This window comes from Panicum virgatum, chromosome 9N, assembly GCF_016808335.1.
Source record: "Panicum virgatum strain AP13 chromosome 9N, P.virgatum_v5, whole genome shotgun sequence".
NCBI lineage: Eukaryota > Viridiplantae > Streptophyta > Magnoliopsida > Poales > Poaceae > Panicum > Panicum virgatum.
In genome coordinates this window covers 69,500,606-69,524,748 of record NC_053153.1, presented here as the reverse complement: position 1 = coordinate 69,524,748, position 24,143 = coordinate 69,500,606, and the positions used below count along the sequence as shown (strand labels likewise).

At 49.0% G+C, this 24,143-nt stretch overlaps 1 protein-coding gene across 1 annotated transcript; it reads left to right on the top strand.

Moving 5' to 3' along the window:
* The first annotated feature begins 18,959 nt into the window (after positions 1–18,959).
* Positions 18,960–23,697, top strand: LOC120688491 (protein spotted leaf 11-like). The gene is made up of 4 exons (XM_039970832.1): positions 18,960–19,460; positions 21,129–21,245; positions 21,361–21,786; positions 21,892–23,697. The coding sequence occupies exons 1-4, from the start codon at positions 19,068–19,070 to the stop codon at positions 23,074–23,076; spliced, it is 2,121 nt and encodes a 706-aa protein (XP_039826766.1). The 5' UTR covers positions 18,960–19,067; the 3' UTR covers positions 23,077–23,697.
* The last annotated feature ends 446 nt before the right edge of the window (positions 23,698–24,143 follow it).

The following is a 24,143-nucleotide window of genomic DNA, read 5'->3' as shown; positions in this document are numbered from 1 at the left end:
GCTAATTTTTTTTTAATCTTAGCTAAATTTTAGTCCTCCTTATTAGCATACCTGTTTGGGTACTCTAGTGCCAAAATTTAGCATGTTCATCCATAAGCACTTGGATCCAAACACTACCTTAATTTAGTACTCTCTGTCGTATATGAAGTCTTCCTCTTTTATGAAAGGTTTTTAAATTATTATTTAGAGAGAAGCCACGAAAGCAAATCCTGTCAAGCTAATCTCCTCCTCGAAATGGAGTTAAATTAAGCCGGACTGCAACAGGGTCCAATCATTGTGCCTACCTCACCTCCACGGAAAACATCGCAGGATCTGCTAGTTTAACAACGATGCCTTCTTTTAGTCTGTCCGGAACCATGCATGCTACCATGTGACGAAGACATTGTTACGGGTCGCTTACAGGTGGGGTCGGACCGGTCATTTTCCATCGACGTGGAATGCCATTTGTAAAAATTGTAATTTCGCGATGAAAACAGCCCTTGAAAAGCGCCAACTCAAAACAAATTCGTAAATTGGAGGTGCTTGTGGTTCATAAAACTCACTCCCACCTTCATGCTTTGGCTAGCCTGCGAGGTGCGACGTGTCACAAGTGCTCTGCAGCGCTTGCAACCAGGACGTACGGCTTCGCTGTGCCACTTACCCTACTGCCTAGTCGGAGCCGTGCCTCGCAACCGAACGGCAGAGGATTTGGGAGTGTGGTAGCAGTCCGAGGCACGGCTTATCCATCAAACGGCTGGACTTGGACCGCCGCCCGCCGGGCACAACAACCCAGCCGCCTAATTTTCAGTCCATCCGAACAGGCTGAAGCCGCCTTGCGCCGTGCCGTGCGCGCCGGCCGCCGAGGGCTCGATTCAGAAATCTATCCGTCGGCGGTCGGCGGCAAACCAAATATTTTCTGTCGGCTAAAGTCTATCCGACCTCCTCCAACTCTCATGGTAGTCCGAATTTCCTCCCTAAACCAGAAAACCAGTTTTTTTGACTCCCGAAACTATGCAAACCGTTTACTTTACATCCTTTCGTGGTTTTGGCAGCGGTTTTAGCTGACGTGGACCATCCGACGTGGAACTTGTCCGCATGGGATCCTACGTGGACAAGAGAGGCGCGCGTTAAATAATCGATTGAAGCAATACCCTAGCCGCCCCCCTCCCCGACAGAACACGCCGCCGCCGCCGCCCGCTCTCTGTCGGCCCTCCCTCCTCCTTCTTCTTCCCCCCCCCCCCCCGATCTCAAACCCTAGCCTCTCGCTGCCGCTATTGATGTCGTCCTCAAGCTCTAGCATGACACGTTCCGCATGGTGGGGTGAGCCGGGGCAGCGGAAGTCGCCGATACCTTACAGGAATGGGCCATTTGAGTACTGGCCAGATGTGATGTGCCAATGTGGAAGGAAGGCGGGGCTATGGATCTTGTGGTCAGATGATAACCCCGGGCGTCGGTACATGAGTTGTTCTCGCCGAGGGGTAAGTAAAGTTGAGCATCTCCAATACCTAGAATTCCCCACTACCTTGTTCCTTATTCTTTGTTCTTGGATTGAATCGATTCGTGGCCGAATCACAGGAAGGGGGTTGTCAGTTCTTTGGGTGGTATGAAGCCCCATGCGATGTCTTTGTGCGCGGGCTTCTAGTGGATTTGCGTGATGCTGTGTGGAATTTGAAGCGTGAGAACAAGAATTTGAAGGACGCTCTTGGCGATGGTGGTATGAAGCTGGAGCAAGAGAAGAAGAAAGGTGAAGCACTAAAGATTAGGGTGGCAAAGATGCAAGCAAACGCAGAAGCCGCGGTGATTAGGATGAAGAGGTTTGAGAGGGAGAGATTTTTTCTTTCAGTTGTGTGTGTGGGGCTTCTAATTGCATTGTTTTTTTCATGAAGTAGGATGATGAATGTAATTAGCAGTGTAGGATTCTAATGGAATCTGTTAGTTTTAATGGTTGTAATGGAATCTATTAGTTGCTATCTGGTCTACTGTATCGTTGTAATGGAATCTGTTAGTTTTCTAAGTTGTTTTTCATAATCTGTTAGTTGGAATGAAGTAATCAAGTCATATTCAGGAACCAATATGGATCTTGACAATATGCTATCAGTAATCATAGACACATTTCAGAGATTATGATCATCACAGGATCAATTCGAAGCCAACATTGGAAGACAACATGTTCAATATTACATCTAAGGTTGATAGTTGCTGATAGAAAGTGTTCCATACTACATCTGACACTGATATAAAGGTTCCACAACAATATTACATGAACACACATTCAAAGCTTGGCAGAATCCCATGGAGGGAGGAAAAGAACTGGTGGTGCCTTAGGCTTCCTAGGCTTGGCTTGGCTTGTTGGTGCACTTGCAGAGACCCTGGCAGAAGCTGTCCCTGTGGAGATATTTATGGTGGCACTTGAACTTGCTTGAGGTCTTGGAACATTGGCCACCAGATTAATTGTAGCTGAGCCACCAGGTCCAGTAGCCACTGTAGCACTAGCTCTTGTTTTGATGGCCTATGAACATAGTTACAGTTTGTTAGTTATGAAAAGCAGATGAATATACTAATTAGTTGAATAGAGATGGATTCACCTTAGCACTTGTAGATGGATCTGATGGAGCCTTTCTTTTCTTAGTTCCTGTTTTTGGTGGGATTCTTGTTGTACTTGTAGATGTGTAGCTTCCCTGTGTGCTTGGCATAGGTACAATGGCTTGTGGACTAACACCACCTGGGATCCCTAACTGAGTTGCAGGTGCTTGAGCAGCACCAACTGAGTGAGAGGCAGCTGCTTCAGCACCAGCTTCTGAGTGAGATGCACTGCCTTGGGCAAGAACTTGATCAGTACGACTTTGAGAGGGTGCAGCAGATCTCTTCTTACATGTTGATCGGTTGTGACCAGTCTGCTTGCATTTTGAACACCTAATGACCGTGCCCATCTTAGACATCTTTGTGCCCTTTGGACCTTCTGTGGAATCCCTTCTCCTCTCCTTCTTTGGCCTTCCTGGCATCCTAACATAACCAGGAGCCTTAAGGGGGAGCCTATCAGATGCTGGCCATCCATTCATTCCTTCTAATGGATTGAGACAATAGTCATATGTCCTGTTGAAAGCCTCAGTAGAGTAACAACTTGCAATATAATCTTCTAAACTGCTGGTCTTGAAAAAAATGCAGGAAATAGCATGGTGACAGGGTAGGCCAGATAACTGCCAATACCTACATGAGCATTGCTTCCTATCCAGATCAACTGTGAACCTATTGTCATAATAGATCACTTCAAACTTGGATTCACCATTGCAAATTGCATGACACCTTCCTGACAATGTGATATATGTATTACATTTCTTCAGTATCGCAGGACATATCTTTGTCATCCACCTCTCTGCCTTTTTCTTTTGTTCATGAATCCTAACCATCACCTTTCTTCTTATAATTTCTAACATTGTAATGATAGGAAACAGTCTGGCTTCAACTATCCACTTGTTGAATGCCTCACATAAATTATTATCAACAGAGTCACACATTGATCCTAACCTGAACCAAGCCCTGCTCCAATGCTCTGGATGTGTATTCATTATAGCTTGAGCACCATCTATTGTATCTCTGGCCAACCTTGCTCGAGCTTTGTTAAACAGCAGCAGACATGGAGCCTTGGCACACCTCCAGAACAATTTCTGCCACTCCTTGACACTGAAGTGCTTTTTCCAATTGGCATAGATGTGTCTAGCACAGTTTCTATGCTCAGCAATAGGAGCCCATCTCCGCACAGCATTGAGTACGCCCTACACCATCAGACAGATAGTGTCACAACAAGCTCATAAATTAACTCATGAGAACAGTAAATAGAAGAAGCCAATGAAATACCTTTTGTTGATCTGATATAAACACCCATCCAGAACCATCACCAACTTGTATGTCTTTAAATAATAGGTCACAAAACCAATCCCATGAATCATTGTTCTCCCTTTCAACCACAGCCCATGCAATAGGGTACATTTGGTTGTTTGCATCTCTCCCTATAGCACATAGCAGCTCTCCTGTTATTGCTCCTTTGAAAAAACAACCATCTAAGCCTACAACCTTTCTGCATCCAGCAATGAAGCCTTTCTTCAATGCATCTAGGCATATGTACATCCTTTGAAAGATGGGCTCTTCAAACTCTGGATCCTTAACCACTATTATTGTACTACCTGGGTTACTCCTAAGGAGCTCGGCTTGGTAGTCATACAACCTGTTGTACTGACCTTTCATAGAGTCCAGTGCCTTCTTCATGACCAAAGCCTTAGCTCTCTTAAGTTTTGAGATGCTAACATCAGCAAACATTTCTTCTTGTACAGTCTCCTTCATACTTACAAAGTTCCAACTTGGATTAATAATAATGAACTTCTCATATTTTTCTGCTATCATTCTCCCTGTCACAAGCCTATTATCTCTTCTAGGGGGCAAGTGTGATAGTCTTCAAATGTCACAATCTGCCAGCTCTCACTCCTAGAATTGTTGGACAAAAGACACACCCATGGACAATGCCTCCAGTCACACTTTGCCCTAACCCTCTTAGGGTCATCCTTAATAAAATTTATTACCTTTCTCTCAGCTAGTCCATATCTAATAATTGCCTTTTTGAACTGTTTCTTACTTCTAAACTTCATACCTAGCTGAAACTGTGGCTTCCCATTCTTCTTGTATCTAATGCAGCCATCTTCCTTCCTACATAGCTCTCCATTAGGTCCAATCTCTTCTAAAGAGTCTTCATTATCACTGCTACCTGCATATGGGGTTTCATTTCCTTCATCATATCCTTCAAAGCCAACTGGAAAAGCATGTGCTGCCCCTTCCAGTACCACATCATCCAATGTAGCACTCTGCCCAGATTTTTGTTTCTTCTTGAATTCTTTAAAAATTTTCAATATCTCGGCAGCCTCTTCATCATCTTCTGATGAGCATGTATCTCCAGGCAGGTAATCACTATCAGTGCTAGAATCAGGACATGCAGCCTTTTTCTTTCCTCTCACATCCTCTTTTTTTTCCTTTCCTTTCTTGCTTGGGCTGGTGTAAAACACCTCAAGTGCCAAAAGTTGTTTCTGAATCTCCTCCCTACTGCATGACTTCCTTACCACTATTTGCCTTCTTGGTTCTTCGGCCTCTGTATCTTCTTCATCTGCCACATCCATATCCCCAAGCTCATCCTCATAATTACTTGTTCTACCACTTCCATTATCTGACTCCTGTAAAAACGTTGGACTTTCAACATATATCTCTGCAACCTCTCCTTCAGATGTGACACCTGCCATTTCAATGCACACCTTATCATCAACCAAAGCACGAAGACCACTCTTCAATTCTCGGCCAGGGAATAACCAATGAAGCAATGTGCCTTCTTCAACTGCACAATGGTCTTTTAGGTGACCAATGACTTCTGGCAGGGACACTTTGTCTCGGTCGATATATGACATTTGCTCACTTCCTCCAACATATTGTAAAATCTTGCCATCATTCACAAACTCCCCGTTGAAATGGAATCTAACTGTAAGCATTTCCAGCATGTCCATTTCTACCAAAACACACAAATGCTTCTACAATTAACACATCAACACCATCTATTCAACTAATTGGAATCAAGTAATTTAGGCATAAAGCAACACTTCAATGCATCAGATCCAAGGCAAAAAGGACGACAATAAACTAGTTCTCGGGATCCAAATCACTAACCTGCAAAACGAGCTCCGCAACTTCGTACTTGCCTTCACTTCCGGCAAAGGGACCGTCGCATTGTAGTGGGCAGCGAGAGGCTAGGGTTTGAGATCGTGGGGGGAAGAAGAAGGAGGAGGGAGGGGCCGACAGAGAGCGGGCGGCGGCGGCGGCGTGTTCTGTCGGGGAGGGGGGGCTAGGGTATTGCTTCAATCGATTATTTAACACGCGCCTCTCTTGTCCACGTAGGATCCCACGCGGACAAGTTCCACGTCGGATGGTCCACGTCAGCTAAAACCGCTGCCAAAACCACGAAAGGATGTAAAGTAAACGGTTTGCATAGTTTCGGGAGTAAAAAAACTGGTTTTCTGGTTTAGGGAGGAAATTCGGACTACCATGAAAGTTGGAGGAGGTCAGATAGACTTTAGCCTACTGCCTAGTCGGAGCCGTGCCTCGCAACCGAACGGCAGAGGATTTGGGAGTGTGGTAGCAGTCCGAGGCACGACTTATCCATCAAACGGCTGGACTTGGACCGCCGCCCACCGGGCACAACAACCCAGCCGCCTAATTTTCAGTCCATCCGAACAGGCTGAAGCCGCCTTGCGCCGTGCCGTGCGCGCCGGCCGCCGAGGGCTCGATTCAGAAATCTATCCGTCGGCGGTCGGCGGCAAACCAAATATTTTCTGTCCGACGCGGTCGTCCCTCCCCGGCCCGGTTGGCGTTTTCATGGCGCACAGGCTGTTCTGGCCGGGGGCGTACCACCACGACTGCACTGTCCACTCGTCGTCGACACAACCAGACCAGACCATTGGAGTCTGTCCGATCCGCGTTCCGCGAGAGCCGGTGTCCATTCCATGCCAGAGTTCTCTCGATTGTTCCGAGCTTTCTGATGATGAGGGTATGGCCGTGTTTGATTAGAAACCATCATTTTTTCACCAAGAAATTTTTCATGCATGGCGTATTAAACGAAGTTTATTTGCAAAACCTTTTCACAGATAGATATAAATTTGCAAGCTGAATCTAATGAGACTAATTAGTCAATGATTAGATACAGTAATACTACAATAATTATACTCTAATCATTCTCTAATCGTACGGTTAAAGGCCTCATTAGATACAGTAAATGCTACATTACTATGGTTGCGAAGTGGTTTTGTAGTTATACTTTATTTAATACCTCTAATTAGTGGTCAAAGTTGCGAAAAGTTTCACCAAATTTTTTTCACAATCAAACCAAACACGGCCATGAATAAAGGGCTGCGCCTTGGCGTAGGGACGGACAAGGACGCTCGACGAAAAAGGCGAGGCGAGGGCGCGAGGCATCGTGTTCTTGATCGGCCCCTGAAGCTAGTGCGTGGCCGAGGGGAAGCGATGGAGTAGTGGAGTCCGGAGTGTGGGGGGTCCTTGGACCATGAATCAATCGTGTTCGTGGCCGAGAGGGATGGCATCTCTTAGCCAGTAAGCAAAATGGCCACATTGGTACGCTCTTAGTTGCTTTATCATCGCAGAAAAGATACCTCAGGTGGCTTCGCAAAGTAGGAAGCCATATATTCTTAAAAAAAGTGGTTCTCCTTTTTCTTTACAAGTGCGTGCTCCTATATTATTGATTGTAATTCCCTCAAAAGTGTAGAGGAGTGCAGGCCCATTTCGTGCCACTTAAAAAGAATCCACGAGAGTTTTGTAAGAGCTGATAGTTCTTCCACTTGAAGTTGAAGCGAAACCATATTAACTGGTTTTACCGAAACAGCAAAAATCTACAGATGAGTTTTATCCATACCGTTATCCTTGGCCGTGAGCCGTGACAGCATGTAAGAGATTCATTCCGTGAGTATGCAATATTATCCTTTTGTGGGCTTACGACTCACGAGGGTACTGTACTACCCTCACTTTAAAAAAGCAGCATTATCTGCAGTTTTCTCTTGTAACAAAAAGCAATATATGCAAGCTCATCCACTCGACACGTGCAAGACAGGATTTAATTGGTATGGACGAAGCATGCATGACCCGATCGCGACACGCCAATTATCTACACGTACTGGGGACTGGGGAGTTCCATTTTCTGCACAACAAATCCAATTACTACTATTTTACTAACCTTGCCGAGCTGACCCTGACGCGATCTATTCCACCTCCACGAGAAGCATACACTTTGTACTACAGAAATGGTCAGGATTTGGAGTCTTGGTATTCAAAAATTTCAGCGGGTGAATTTTTTTTTGACAGCATAAAGTATAGATTTATAGCATATAATTAAATACCAAAATAAGAGTGAGAAGTAAACTATTTGAGCCCAAAAGGCAATATGAGATCGAAATACATATGTTGTTTTCTATTTTTGATACATATATATGTTATATACAAATTTTAGGATATTTAGTTGAATACCCATGCAAATACTTGGCCCGCCTCTGGAAGTGGCAGCTGAGCCTGCTCGCTAGTCAATTGGTCTCCACCCTCACTAGCAGTAAAAAAAATGTCATTGTCCAGTGTCCACATCGAGTGTGGAAAATGCTCTCTATACGATGTCGGGAAAGCGATCCTCCTCAATTATAGGCTAGACACGGCGGCCGCGGCGGCATGGCCTAACCCATACTTTGCATTTTTTATGCTTTTCCCTAAAGATCGAATGTGAAAATCTTTAGAAGAAAAAGACCAAAAATGCAAAAAGTACGGCCACCCAACCTAACCGTTTTCTGCACTGTCAGCCTATCCGTTCCAATCCAAAGCTTTTGCATTGTTTACAGAATGTTTGGCCTCATGTAGACACACGGTGTGCGTGTTAGCAAGTGCATAATCAAAGCACGGTGTACCGGCGTGACGTGTGCCCACCCTGCATTTCGGCATAGAAAAACAGCCTCCCACCGTAGCCTGTGGCTACCAATTTCTAAAGCCGTGGAGGAGAAGAGAAGGCCGGGCGCGATGGTTGGCTGGATCCAACTATGGACGACGCCCTTTCAAAAAAAAAAACTATGGACGACGCGAGGCGCATTGACGGAGCAGAGCAGGTGGGAGCGACAGCGCGGAGGCTAACAGACCAATGATGCCTACATGTGCTGCATGACACCGGGTTAAGCATTAACATCTTTCAGTAATACTATTATTTTAACAGTATTAAAAGCTTCCACGCCGTGCTGCTGCAAGTCGGCAACCTACTGCGACCAGGTGCGCCATATGACCTGCATACGTCAGCTAGCCACTTTCCTCCATTGCTGTTGCTCGAGTTGGGTTAAAAAATCGGGGCCTGCCGCTCGCCTCCCCGTCGAAGGGCTTCCATGAACCGTGCAGATTGCATCCAGTGGCAGTAAACTTTTGGATTAGAAGCTGCTGGTGCAGTACGGATGACGCGCAGTGTCACCCCCTGTTCCAGAAATAAAAATTACTGTATGTCCAATGATTCATATTCTAGTTCAGGTTCATGTTTTGGCAACTTAGTCGGATCTTTTGTTGTCGTCACAATGATGACCGAAAATCATACAAGTCTCGTGCAGAGGATTAAAATAAATTATTAAATATATACTCTACTCCTTCGGTCTATCATCTACTCCGTATTTTATTGTTATTCAGTTATTTTGAGAGGAACTTTTTTTTGCGACTATTTTGAGAGGAACTGAAGTGTAACAAATTACAGTTGCATGGGTCTTATAGCACTTTCGTGGGGAGAACATTTGGCGAGCATAAACTGAAGGAAGGACAAGTTCTTTGCTTGGCTTCTCCAATGCAAGATCCTGACAGCACATAAGCTACTGGCTAGGCAATGGCCATGCAACCTAATTTGCACACTCCGTAATTAAGAACCAGAGTCAGCACCACACCTACATTGCACTTCTGCTCAGCAAGTTTGGGACAGAATGGAAAATTGGACACAATTTATCATCAAGAAGCGGCTCAAGGAATCGAAGTGATGGATTAGTGGGAGAAGAAATCAACGCACCTATCAAAGAAGGCTCGACAACTCAAGGCGACTTTGATGATCTATAGCGCATGAAATATCCGGAAGACGAGAAACAAGCAGGTTTTTTTTAGCAAAAAAAACAACATCAGTGGAGGAGATTCAGGAGATCGAATTCGAGATACAGTGCATGAATATAGCCCGCGGAAGATCGGAGTTATCTTCTTTTGATGATTAGTTTCGCTTTTCTAGATATCGAGAACTTCTTTATTGATGTGATATCGTCATTGCAAGCACTTTGAACCTTGCTCTTTTCTCCCTGATTAAACGACAAAGCGGAGCTCCCGCAATTTTTTTAAAAAGAAATTACAGCTGCTGAGGTCAAAGAGACGGCCCACTCCGCATTGTTCCAAATTCCAACTGGACCGCAGTCCAGCGCTTCAGCTCACGGGCCGCTCCGACCGTGCAAAACTGGGCTCTGAGTTCGTGGACGGCCAGACGGGCGCTAGGAATGCCTCCTGGGCCCCTGGCTCGTCCTCGGCTTTCGCACACCCACCGGCCTGCCAAACTCATGCCAGTACATGCCGCCACGGCAACGGTACCCGGCTACCCCGGCCGGAAAAGCTCGCTTCACCAAACAAAAGTACCATAGCCCGTTGTCAAAAAAAAAAAAAACATAGCCCGACACTCACGTTATGGTCGGTAACAGCTTGTGATTAGGATACTTGGACTTGGTTTTGTTATCTCGAGCAAATTGGGTTCACTTCTCTCTTCTCAGCTGTGCGTGAGGACCGGGCCGATCCAATGTGATTCTCATGCTCGTGTGCTGCTGACGAGGCCCATGCTGAAAAGGCTCAACGGCTGCTCAAACAGTGGAAACAAGCACAGTGCTCCTGAGCCCTGACAAAGAAACAAACTATTCTTCGTCGCAAGGAAACGAAGAGAGAACTATTCTTGAGAAAGTGGTGCTGTGGACCTGTGGTGGAGTACCCTGCTTCCATCGACCATCGTCCAAGGACGCATCGAGATCGCCGCTCCTGCCGTGTGCTTGCCCTCTGGCTCGGCAACTGGACCAGCCGACGTCACCTCTGCCGCCTGCGGCCACGCCGCCACAGGGTACGGCTACGGCCGGCCCGGCGCGCACCGCGGACACCGAGACACGACACTCGTCGACCGACCCGGTGGGTGGTGGCGGCGGCGGCGCCCTTCCAGGCGTGGGGCCGGCGCCGCACGGGACCCGCGCACGCTGGACGCGAGCGGCGAGTCCGTCCGCGCCGATGACTCGCGCTTTCTGCGGTCTCCGCCACCCCCACGGTCACATGCGCCCGTGGGGCCCACGGCCCCACCCCGCCCCTCGAACCCTGGTCCCGCCGCCGCCGCGCGGGCGGACCAGCACAGCCGCACAGGCGTCGCGCGCCCGCGGCGGATCCTCGCGAGGCCTCGGCTTTCTCCTCTGGCCCGTGGGATCTGGGCTGGACGGCCGGGATCCGCCCCCGGACGAGCCTCCGCCTACGCGCCTGGTGGTTGGCAAGTGGGCCCGGGATCCCTCGGGGAACACGTCAGTCCATGTGCGGGATTGGGCCCACGGCCCGCGGCTGGGAGCGCCGCGGCCAGCCGCAAGTGGGAGGCCGAGCCGAGCCTGGCAGAGTGAGCCTGGGTGCGCGATAAGCTGCGTGCCTGCCTGTGAGCCGGCGGATACAGCTCGGCGACAGGGGAGCGTGCCTGCCTGCAAGGAAGGAGCATATCTCGGCGATTACAAGGGGCGCCGGCAAAAGGTTTGCATGATTGCGGATGCAGCAAAGTATAGAATGACGAATCTTTAGGAACGCCGGCAGGATACGGAACAGGCAAAAAATCCGTGAGTGTCTTTGCCGGAGAAAGGATGCTAGATTACAGAAAACCTAGCCGAAGTACTTTTTCATAAATACAGCTCGGTTTTCATCATTGATCTAGTGAAACATCTGGAGTAAATAATGCCTTGTTTGGCCCAAGTGTTCACTCTACTTTTGGTAAAGAAACATAGCACTTGCTACCAGATATACTTTCATGCCGGCTGTCCTTTCGATCACATGAAAGCTCCCTCTACAAGTTGATATGACTTGAAATACCAAAAATGTTGATATTGTAAGCTTTTATATAGGTTAGATATGTCTTCTATGCATGTAGTCAAAAAGAAGAAGCAAAACAATGCCTTTATTCGTATTGTTTGTCAGTAGATTTTAATGAGAAATCACTATCATCACGTATGAAATTTATACAGTAGTACAATATATAAATTTCAACTGTGATAATCTAAGTCCACTATTATCTGATACTCATGACGTAATTTCCAAACATTTCTTTTTTTGTGTTCATATGCGACAATATATATGTTGCTATCAGTGATACCTTGACCATAGATCGTATCCCAGATTACCTGTTAATCAAATTTGCTATAGTTGTAACCCATTGAAATCAACTTCACCAAATACAACTTGTCGATGAGATGATGAAGACATGCCTGAAGTAAGGATCGAGGGCTAGCCCGCTGTGACGGAACCGCCAAATTAAAACTCTAATTAAGCGTAATGACCGTCATTTGAACACATCGGGCTCATTGGCTTAGCGGCTTAATTTGGCGATCCTTTCTCAACCCACGTCCCGATCGAAACATCACCAATAGTCCCACACGAAGGTGGGCACAGATGGTACAAGCACGACACATATTTGAAAATACAACAAAAATACATAATACTTTACTTTAGGTTTTACAAACCAAGTACGAATAAATACATAATTTACAAACTTTGCATTACTCAATCTGGGTTCGACCAGAGGAAAGGGGGTCTACGACTAACAAAAATGTGCCCTAGGGAGATCCCTAACTAGACGTCTGGCTTCACAACCTCCCATCCCTCTGCATCACGGCGGATGAATTTGGCGCAGCAGAGACAGAAGTCTACGTCTGCGTGCCCTGAAATAATTGTGGCAACAAACACTGAGTATGCTAATACTCAGCAAGGCTTACCCGACCAGTGGGTATAATTTAGCCCACATACCTAGACATGCAAGGCTTTTGGCTGGTGGTTATTTTGCAGAAACAGCAACTAAAGTTATTCCTCACTTTCCTTGTTTTAGCCCAAATTCTATATAAATTAACATAGTCTAATATTTGCATAACCAAATCTAGAGCAAATATAATGTAACAATAAATGATATATCAAAAGTTCATCAATATGGGTATAACCGTTTTTCTCCAAAACAACACTACGTTGCGACGCAGTGACCAAGGTGCTCATATCCGAGAGCGACTGACGGCGAATCAATTCGATTTAATCTTGCAAGGTGGACCTAACCAACACGGCACGCATTTGCCCTGTCGGACTATACATGCCAACCATTCTCCTCCCTGCCTCGAACTACAGAACCGCCCCCACCTGCATATAGTCAGCCGAGCCCTACGAGAGACAACCAAAAGTAAACATATGCATCCCGATTCTCCGCGGTCACTCGACTCGCCCTAAGGGGTGGGTAGAAGTTCTGTACTTTCGAAGCAAGGCAGTACTCAGCTTACCGGTTTCGACTACCTCCTACTCCCGGCATGCGGTTAGTACAGTTCAAACATGATCAGCAGGGCCAACAACGGCTCGGTCCTTAACCGACACAGGCGAAACTACACTCCTCCCGCCCGGTCTCAGATTCTATTCTTTCTTTCATTCCAAGACTTTCATCCAAAATTAGTACTCATACTTGAAAACATAAAACCATCTTATATCTCGCGAGTAATCAAGAATTACTCGACTTCTACCGAACCCTATCTAGCATAGCATTTCTACCGTCCTATACATACTAGTACAACTCAAGGACGCCTAGGGTTCATGCAACTAGGGTTTCAAACAACTCCTAAATGTAATGCATAAGTAATAAATACATATATAGGTGTCATAATTTAAAATTAATAGGATGTGCACCGGGACTTGCCTTCGGGCTGCTGCACTGAACTGGGTCAGACGGGCCTTGGGCCGGGTGCTCACACCTCTCCTCTTGGGCTTGCGTCGGCTGCTCCTGCGGTGCCGCGATCACCTCAAATACAGCGCCCTCAGTTGCGGATGCTACACGTATGCATATGAAATAAATGAGTGCATCCCAAAGATGTAACTATTTTACTTTAACTGAAATACCCTGCAGACTGTCCGCGCCCAAGTGGCGGACCGTCCGCCGTACTATTCTACCGACCCACCAGAGACAACAACGTCTCTGGAACAACTCCTAATTCTACCTGCGGACTGTCCGGCCCCCCTTGGCGGACCGTCCGCAGTTCACGTATTCAATCCACCAGAGACGACAACGTCTTTGGACAAAATCCTAGACTCTACTGCGGACTGTCCGCGCCCAAGCGGCGGACCGTCCGCAGTTAAATCCTGCGAACCCCACCAGAGACACCGTCTCTGGAAAAACTTCAAGCTTCAACGGCGGACCGTCCGCTCCCCTATAGCGGGCTGTCCGCAGTCAACTTTGCTAAACTACCAGAGACAACATCGTCCCTAGACGAAAACTATTTGACCGGTGGACTGTCCGCACCTCGCGATACCTAGCTTCTGACCCTCGCCACAGGCGGCAGTAAGTGCGGCGGGGACGGCGGCGGCCGTTCTCCGGCGCCGACGATGCACCAAGGAAGGGAAAAAAAGACCGGGAAGCACAAGGAACTCACCACGAATCCATTCCCGCGGTCGGTTCAAGTGGAGGACGACCGGAGAGGCGGATCGACGGTGGAGCAAGCTTCAAGCACCTCCAATGGTGACCGGTGGGGGTTGGGCGATTCCAGCCGGGGAGAAGCCGGACTGGGGGTTTGGGAAGGTGGAGGAGGTGCCGAGGAAGGTTCCCGCACGAGGAATCGAGGTTTGGTGGCCGGAGGAGGGAGATCGATGGAAAAGGGGCGACGACGGCGCGAGCGCTCGGCCCCGCTCGGCTCTGGACGAAGTGAGGAGGAAGAGAGATGACGAGTGGGTCCCACATCCATCCAGATAAATATCTGAGCGATGCCTGGCGGACTGTCCGCGGGCCCCGAGCGGACTGTCCGCGAGGCAGGTGTTACACCCACTTCCCCACTTGATCGTCTTTGCTAAAGATGTTTATCTTGCTGTTGTATGTGTGAAGTAACGGCTGTCGTGGGGTTTCTAGGGTACCCACAGCCGGGTGGCGGAACGCACCCGCCTATTCCCTGTGAGGGAGTGCTCGGGAAGGTACTAGGCGGTTTGGCTAATCTAGCTCTGAGATAGGCACACAAGAACACACGATCTAGAGTGGTTCGGGCCGCCGGAGCGTAATACCCTACATCCACTAGGAGAAGTTTGATCTCTGTTGTGTATGAATCTATCCTCTGCTGGGTCTTGGCTCTTACCCAGCCTGAGTTTTTCTTCTAGCGTGCGCCCCCTTTTATAGACCAAGGGGTGCGGATACATAGGATGTTGGGCCCCGACAAGTGGCCCAATGTTACTGTGCAGCATACTACGCAGAGTAGTCGAATGGCTACAGTGGTAACGAATCTTGGCGACCGTGGCGAGCGGTCTCCACCGGAGCGGGCCACCGGAGTGGACTTGGAGCGACCGTGGCGAGCGGTCTCCGCCGGAGCGGGCCACCGGAGTGGACTTGGAGCGACCGTGGCGAGCGGTCTCCGCCGGAGCGGGCCACCGGAGTGGACTTGGAGCGACCGTGGCGAGCGGTCTCCGCTGGAGCGGGCCACCGGAGTGGACTTGGAGCGACCGTGGTGAGCGGTCTCCGCCAGAGCGGGCCACCGGAGTGGACTTGAGTCGTTGCTGACGATCCGATGAAATATATCACCGGATCTGAGAGTAAGGTGCGAGAAACCAAGCCTTATACTAGAAGGGGGCTCGGGACCTCTAAAGACAGCAGTTCTCGGATACTAGAGTACTTGTAACAGGGTAGTGAAGTACGTAAACTTAGGGTACATTACAAGGCTAAGCTACGCGGAGCTTCTCTACCCCAGGATACGAGTACTACTTCTCCGGACCAGGTCTTTAGGGGTCCGAACTGCCTTCCAGCTTGAAGGGGTGTCCCCACCTGGCCACAAGCCAGCAACTTATCTTGGATTGTTAGCAAATAATAGGAAGATTCCGTTTCAGAGGAAAGAATAGCTAAACCAAGGCGAATAAATGTAATCAAGGTGGAGCCTAGATAAAACTGAGAAAGAAAATCTCCCTTATTATTATGGTTGTCACGGTATACATCAGAGGTCGGGATTACGAGGTCGGACCTCTACCGCTCCGGACCGTAGCTTGCCTGTTTGTGCGATAGGGCCAGAGGTCGGGTTTACAAGGTCGGACCTTGACCGCTCTGGACTCACACGTAGGCGCCACATTATTACAAAGGAGGAATTTTCCCAGTCCTATTTTAGGAGTAACCTTCGGCTGCATTCTATACAGCAGGTACCACTGCTCCGGGGTTCTTCATGGTCGTCGGAGGTGAAGGCGCCCTGGATGTGCCTGAACTGCATCATCCAGCATCACCTCGGGAGCTCGGGGGGGCCACTCCTTGCCTAAGAGCTGTCATATGCTTAGGTTGCATGAGACAAAATTCTTTGGCTTTGAATGGGAGAGGCCCCCCTGCAGTCGTCGTCTGCCGATGGAAGCCAGACGCCTTTGCACAGCAGAAGGACCGGTGCGAAGCGCGGAGAGGTGCGGTCGTTCGCCGGCTTGTCCTTGGTGCTAGCGCCAGGTGCCCCCGCGCCTGGCGGCGGGGCCCTGTCTGCAGCAGCACAAGCTCCTTGGGCGGTGCTGGCGACGGCAGGATGACACGGCCAACTTCCTCCGGGATGGCCGTCGGCTCCAGGCTCCATGTTGAGAGAAAGCCTTGAGCCGACGTCATGCCGCCGGAGAGGAAGCATGGCCATTGCTTGAGAGAAAACCTTGAGTCGACGTAAGGGCGGCAGCGCCCAGCAGCGCCTCCGCTGTGCGTTGCCGCGCCGGCTCTGAGGTGTCGCAGTGGCGACGCACAACAAACGCCGCTGCCGTGCGCCACTACACCGTGGGCGTTGGCGCCCTAGTGCCACGGCAAGTGGCGTGGGTGACGCCCTGCCTTCCTTCATCTTCTTGTTTGCCGTTGTAGAGGATGAACACACCCCCAGAAGCCTGAAGATCCAGCCTGCGCCTGACCTCCCCACGGACGGCGCCAAATGTCGTGGGGTTTCTAGGGTACCCACAGCCGGGTGGCGGAACGCACCCGCCTATTCCCTGTGAGGGAGTGCTCGGGAAGGTACTAGGCGGTTTGGCTAATCTAGCTCTGAGATAGGCACACAAGAACACACGATCTAGAGTGGTTCGGGCCGCCGGAGCGTAATACCCTACATCCACTAGGAGAAGTTTGATCTCTGTTGTGTATGAATCTATCCTCTGCTGGGTCTTGGCTCTTACCCAGCCTGAGTTTTTCTTCTAGCGTGCGCCCCCTTTTATAGACTAAGGGGTGCGGATACATAGGACGTTGGGCCCCGACAAGTGGGCCCAACGTTACTGTGCAGCATACTGCGCAGAGTAGTCGAATGGCTACAGTGGTAACGAATCTTTCCTCTGATACGCTTCCGTGCCCTGCTAGCCCTCTGACAAAGGGTGGTCTTCTCTTGTCCCGTCAGCAAGGTGCCCGTTGGGGGAACGTAGCTTGCGGCGTGACCTGTTGAGGCTATTATGTAGGCGTCATAATGGGTGAAGCCGAGCCGTCGTATCCACCTGTTATTGCAGACTGACAGGCGCGGCGTGGGTGGCGCCAGCAGCCCCACTATGCACCTTGGTAATACGCGATCAATAGTGCCCCCTGGTCAAAGAATCGTCTCGGCTTCTGCTACATCAATACGGACGTCCTCCTACCGCAGTGGATGAATACAGCGGTAGGTGAACCTTAATATGGAGACCAAGCGGCTTTACATACGTGTCTGTGCTTGCAAACACGTGGCGGCTTCGGACCACCCCGAGGCGGGGTGTCGATTCCTTCCCTTGGTGAGGGGTCCGGTTACTATACCGGGGGTCCGAGACCCAAAGGGGGGGTCCGGGATTCCCCGGACCCCCACGGGAGGTCCGGAGCCTCCGGCTGTTCGGGCTGAGCGTCTGCTTCTTCCGGAACACGTGGTGCTCCCTGACCTTTCCCAACCAGAGGACGGGTCCGGGACCGTTGACGGGTGAACAGGGCTTCCGGACCGCAGGGGTTCGGCTGCTGGACATAGTTAAGGATAACTACAAAGCTCTTCTTGCCTAGACACAGCAAGAGGGGGTACCCCAGTTCTGGGGTACCGACAACGGCACTCAATTATTTTTCTCTTATTAGTGGCTCATAAGCTTTAGAGATTAGATGTCTTCTCTGTATCTCTCTAAGAAAAAGAGAAAAGAAAATGCATATGCTTACATATATTTCCATGACAAACTACTGTGACGTGTGATGCCTATCGAATTCAACCTATTACGTCCGGTACAATGTATAAATTTCAGCGTGATGCCTAGTCTGTTATTATCAAATATCCATAAAAAATGTGGAATATTTATTTTGCGTGTTTTGAGACGAGACAACATCTTACCAAGGAGTGCAAATGGATGACCTTTAGGTGGTGCAGTTCTAACCCTCTTTAATTTCAAATATTTGTACTACGTCATCAAAGTGGGATTCCATTTGGAGAAGTTGTATAAATATTTGAACTAAGGAGGGTTGGAGGTGATCACCCATTTGCACCCTTAATCTTACCAACATTACTAACTTTTTCTAGCATCAACAAAGCATACAGAAAAAAGCAATGCTTAAAAGCTTTCTCTGATGTAATCGTTGCAGCGAGAACTGGGAACTCCACCTCGCTTGCTTCCCCATTGCGCCCACCTCTCATACCGCAGTGGGGCCCCCACCGGCGGCTTCACACGCACTACCAAACCAACGGCTCCACCGTCCCGCCGCTCGTGATTAGAGCGCGCTTTGATATTAGCCACGAAAACCTGGTCTCGTCTTCGCAAAGCAGCCGGGTCACGACGGCGACACCTTTGCCTTTTGGGTTTTGATGAGTTCCTGTCCATCCGAATTAGCAGATAAAAGGAGGAAAACCCACTTGTCATTTACCGTAACAGAAAGCAATCCAAACGCAGACAGTCCCAGCCCGAAAGCTACCCCGTCCAGTGCACGTACAGCTCCGCTGAAACTGCTCCCTGAACCCACCCCCATGCACCGGTGGCGGTCGCGCCGTCCATATGCCTCGGGATTGGCACTCCCGGGGTCCACAGCTCAGGTGCACCAGCTGGAGCTGAGCCGAGCCGGCGCGGCGGAGGGAGCCAGCGGCTCGGGGAGCTCGTATATCAGCGCCGGGATGACGCTGACCGGTGGGACCGGATGGCTGGCCCGCATGGCAGAGCGAAGCAGCTATACTAGGCGAGGGCGGAGCCTCAGCCTCGCTCGCCTACTCCAAATCCCCTTCCCCACGCTCCGCCACCACGCGCGGTCTCCGGCCACCGTGCTGCGCGCAGGACGGGGTCCGGGCCTGAGCCCCAGCTGTGCTGCCATGGACGAGGAAGCGAAGGCCGGTCCGAAATCCGACGCGAACGCCAACGCTGCCGACGCGGTCGAGGCGGCGGCGGCCGCTCCGCTGCCGCCCTCGAGCTCGGAGGCGGCGGAGAGGGAGGCGAAGGCGGAGGAGGAAGGGGAGCTGGTGGAGCGGTTGGTCGAGCTGGTGGGCGAGATCGCGGCCATCTCGGACTTCAGGAACTCGTACAGGCGGCAGTTCTGCAACCTGTCGCGGCGGATCCGGCTGCTCGTGCCCATGCTGGAGGAGGCCAAGGAGGCGCCCACGCCGCTGCCCGCGGCGTCGGAGGCCGCGCTCCGCCGTCTCAGGGACGCTCTCCATGGCGCCGGCGAGCTGCTCCGGCTCGGCAGCAGCGGCAGCAAGATCTTCCTGGTGGGATTTCTCGCTTTATGGCTTGGAGCTTTGTCGCCTTGCTTATGCTTCGCTGCTTAAGTTTCTTCTGTTTACTGATTTTCGTGTTGAATTATGATTTCGCTGTGGAGCTAAGAGAATTTTGCCTGACGAACTGGATGGAATTCAAGTGTATTGATACAACAGAATTAAACGCTTCCAATTGCACAAGCCGTAGTAATCCCTTTTCTCTTATGTTGAGTAATTTGTTGCCTGTCATCCTTTTGGGTCATTACGACATGCGAATTATGCTTAACCTTAATGCTGGTCGAAGGTGGGACTAAGTTTTGGAATATCTAGCTGTCAAAATCAATGCCGGGTCAGGACAATTGACATTGTTTAATGCTGTTGAGCAAGTCTGCTATCTTTTCCATTTACATAGATATTTGAGACCTTGACCAAGCCTTCATATGTTTGAATGCTATTATATATCTTCTAATTATGCTGTAACCAGCAGTATCATGGTATTCCAAAGTTGGCTAGTTTGAGCTTCTGGCCTTCTGCGGTCTTAATAGGTCATATATAGTATCTACGAGCTTCACAGCTGTGTGAAATACCGAGTTATCTGGTATTGTGGATGCAGATTCTCAACTAGAAACGTGAGCTAAACATTTTGATGTGTGGTTGGAAGTATAGAAGCTATGCAAAATTTGGATGCTAGGTGTATTGATTGCATAGCAAGCAGTGCCAGTGATGTGGATGCTCATAAGTCATAAGGCCTTGTAAGAAGATTGCATAGGAAGAAATAGTTTTACATCACTGTAAATTACTCTATTTAGGTATATACTGCTGACAGTGTGGTACAATTCAATGCCATCCAAATATGTCATCTTTCCTTTATATTACCACTTTGTTAACTGGCTCTATCCACATCACTTGTCACTGTTTTGTCTCCATCTAAGAGTGGAGACACTAGGAGCTCATCTCACCTTGGTTTCCTCTACCTTCACCACCAAACTCTTCGCTTCCTACCTCCAATTGGTAACTGGTATCGTAAATCATGAAGAATCAAGGAGTACTACCTTTGCCTCCATGTCCCTTACTCATATTTTTTTTAATATCAAAGGTCCCCTCCTGCTTTATTTTGCAATAAAGCGTATTGCAACGTTTTAAAGCAGGTTAAGTTTTGACATATTCAAGGCGTGCCTGCTGAAAATACCCTAAACCAACCACCAGTAACATAAGAACCAGTCACAGGAGGTGCATCATTTTCATGCAAATCCCAGCTACTGCTTCAACGATCCACACCCTGCACACCCATCAGGTTCCTTGCTCTGGCAACTCTGTAGTCCAGTGGGAGTTGTTCTCCACATGACGCTTCCCTATTCTGCCAACTAAAGGGGTATCCTAGAAGCAAGCAGGCATAGATTCAGGTTTCTCTACTTTGGAATACCTCCGTTTTCTTTTTCTGGGCAATTAATTGCCAGTTTACCAGGTGGTATTTGTGCTTTTTATAATGTCTGTCATAGCACTAAATGAATCCTATCTGTGTTTCCACAAGCTTCTTTGTTGTAAATCAGAATGATTTGGTACTAGAGCCTATAATAGTGCAGGGACCACTTTGGCAGTAAGCACATAGGGATAGCGCACTAGATATACAACCATGCCCATTTTCTTACTGTAGATGACTAAATGCCTCCCAATTTGCAGGTTCTCGAGACAGAGAAAATAATGAAGAGTTTCCAGGACATTACAGCAAGACTTGAACAATCCTTAGCTGGTATCTCGTTTGATGAGCTAAACATATCAGATGAAGTAAGAGAGCAGGTAGACTCCTAAATTCCAGAGTTCCTCTTTTCATTAGTGTTTTTTTTTACAATACTGTCTCAATGTTTTTTTTTCCCTCGTTCCTGCATAACATAATATCTGCGATGCTATGCAGGTTGAATTGGTGCATGCTCAGTTCAAAAGAGCAAAGGAACGATCGGATTCATCTGATGATGATCTATTCAATGATCTGATGTCTGTCTATAACTCGAGCAGCAGTGCTAATGTTGACCCTGATATTCTTCGAAGGTTATCTGAGAAATTGCAGCTTGTTACAATACATGACCTCAACCAAGAATCTCTTACCTTGCATGAGATGGCTAGTGGTGGTGATCCTGGTGCAATTGTTGAAAAGATGTCGATGCTCCTGAAGAGGATCAAGGATTTTGTGCAGACTCAAGACCCTGAAATGGGTGCTCAAGCAAGTGCAACAGACATTTCCCCAAATGACAATTCAACATGTCCTATTATTCCTGATGATTTCCGTTGCCCAATATCACTGGATTTAATGAAAGACCCAGTTATTGTCGCCACTGGGCAGGTCTTACTTTGCCCCCAATATCCACCCCCCCCCCCCTGTTTCCATTCAAATATGCAGACCTTTTGCATTTCAGTTCACTATAATTACTTGTGTATGCCTTTGCAGACTTATGAGCGAGGGTGCATAGAGAGGTGGCTGGAGGCTGGCCATGACACCTGTCCGAAGACACAGCAGAAGCTTCCGAATAAATCCCTGACTCCAAATTATGTCCTACGCAGCCTTATAACTCAATGGTGCGAGGCGAATGGTATAGAGCCTCCAAAGCGCTCAGCTCAACTTAGTAATGCACCAGTGTCATGTACTGCTGCGGAGCATAACAATGTTGTCGAGCTTCTTCAGAAACTCTCATCCCAAAACCTTGAAGATCAACGTGGTGCTGCTGGTATGCTTCGTCAGCTTGCCAAGCGTAGTGCTGAGAATCGTGCTTGCATTGGAGATGCTGGTGCTATTCCTATTCTTGTTAGCCTGCTATCAACCACTGATGTTAGCACCCAGGAACATGTCGTTACCGCTCTCTTGAATCTATCCATCTATGAAGAGAACAAGGCCAGAATAATCACATCTGGAGCTGTTCCTGGAATTGTGCATGTATTGAAGAGGGGCAGCATGGAGGCTCGGGAAAATTCAGCTGCCACACTGTTCAGCCTCTCAATTGTTGATGAGAACAAGGTGACTATTGGGGCTTCTGGGGCAATTCCTGCGCTGGTACAGCTATTGAGTAATGGAAGTCAACGGGGTAAAAAGGATGCAGCAACAGCACTATTTAACCTGTGCATTTATCAGGGCAACAAGGGCAAGGCTGTTAGAGCTGGATTGGTTCCTATACTACTAGAACTACTAACAGAGACTGAAAGTGGTATGGTAGATGAGGCCCTTGCGATATTAGCAATCCTATCTGGCCATCCAGAGGGCAAAGCAGCTATCGGTGCTGCATCTGCAATACCTGTTCTTGTTGGAGTTATCAGAAATGGATCTGCTAGGAGCAAAGAAAATGCAGCTGCCGTAATGGTGCATCTCTGCAATGGCGAACAGCAGCAACAGCATCTTGCTGAAGCGCAGGAGCAGGGTATCGTGTCTTTGCTGGAGGAGCTAGCAGAAAGTGGCACAGACAGAGGAAAGAGGAAGGCAATCCAGCTGCTTGAACGAATGAATCGGTTCCTAAAGCAGCAGAGTCAAGCCCAAGCCCAGGCAGAGGCCATGGCGCAGGCACAGGCTCAGGCCCTTGTTCAAGCTCAAGGGCAGGCAGATATGCGATCACTGCTTCCCACGTCATCACATATTCCTGATTGATGAGGTGACTGATCAGCAACACCTTTTCTGATAGTTAGTGGCTTGTTTTTTGGCCAGAGCTGGCAGGTGGAAGATCGCCTGCAATTGCTATTGTGGATATTTGTGGTTTCTGCTGCGCACTGCAAACTAGGAGGTCTGGGCAGCGTGATTTAGGGCCACTGGCATGCTGACGAGTGAGTTTTGAAGCAGCTGTTAACCTGCGTGCGTTGTCCCTACAGTGTACCGGTGATTGAATGTGGTATCCTCGAGTTTTAGGGAGGTGTCGTTGTACTTGTGCCCGGTGCCCAGTACAGAACTAATCACTGGCGTCCTAGGTTGTTTACATGCCTGACAAAGAGCGGCAGTAAAGCTTTAGTTCAAGTGTTTGTTCATCCCAAACTCATGTTCTGTCTTGAATTCTTGATACCGTGGAGCATCCAGACATCTTGCCTTAGTGGAATGATCTTGGATTTGTACTTTATAGCACAGCTGGTCAGGTGTAACTTCTGTCCAGTTGCATGTTCCTTTTATCCCATCACTGCTGAACTGCCATAGTCCATAGCTCCATGTGTGCACGGAACTGAGGAAGAATCGGCATGTTGGGATCATGAGCATTTGTGCCCTGTTATTCTTGCTTCCTCAGTTGCTCTAACCAGGAAAGTTGAATCGAAAATTTGAAATACTGCTGCCAGGCAGACAGCGCCAGAGAAAGGGGACTTATCTAAGTATTGGGGCTGGACATCTGTGGTACGCTTCACTTTGGAGCTTGCCTACATGAACTCATGTATATTTGCGTGTCCGTTGTTGCAGGTTCAGTTCCATCATCCGAGCAGCTATCCTATTTGCCTACCTGGACCCTTCGATGCACCTGACCCTGCGTGCGCGACATGCATCACGAGCTGATCTGCAACATAGCCCGTAGCTCCTCGACAGCACAGGGCGGGGGCGCCAGCGCTGCGCTGTCGCCGGGACAGACAAGACCGGGCCGCACATCGTGCCCTCGTGGCGCGCCGCGCCCCGTACAGTCCCGTGCCCCGCCACACCTGGGTGGGCAAGTCCTCGCCGGCGTGTGCACGCCGCGCCGGGGC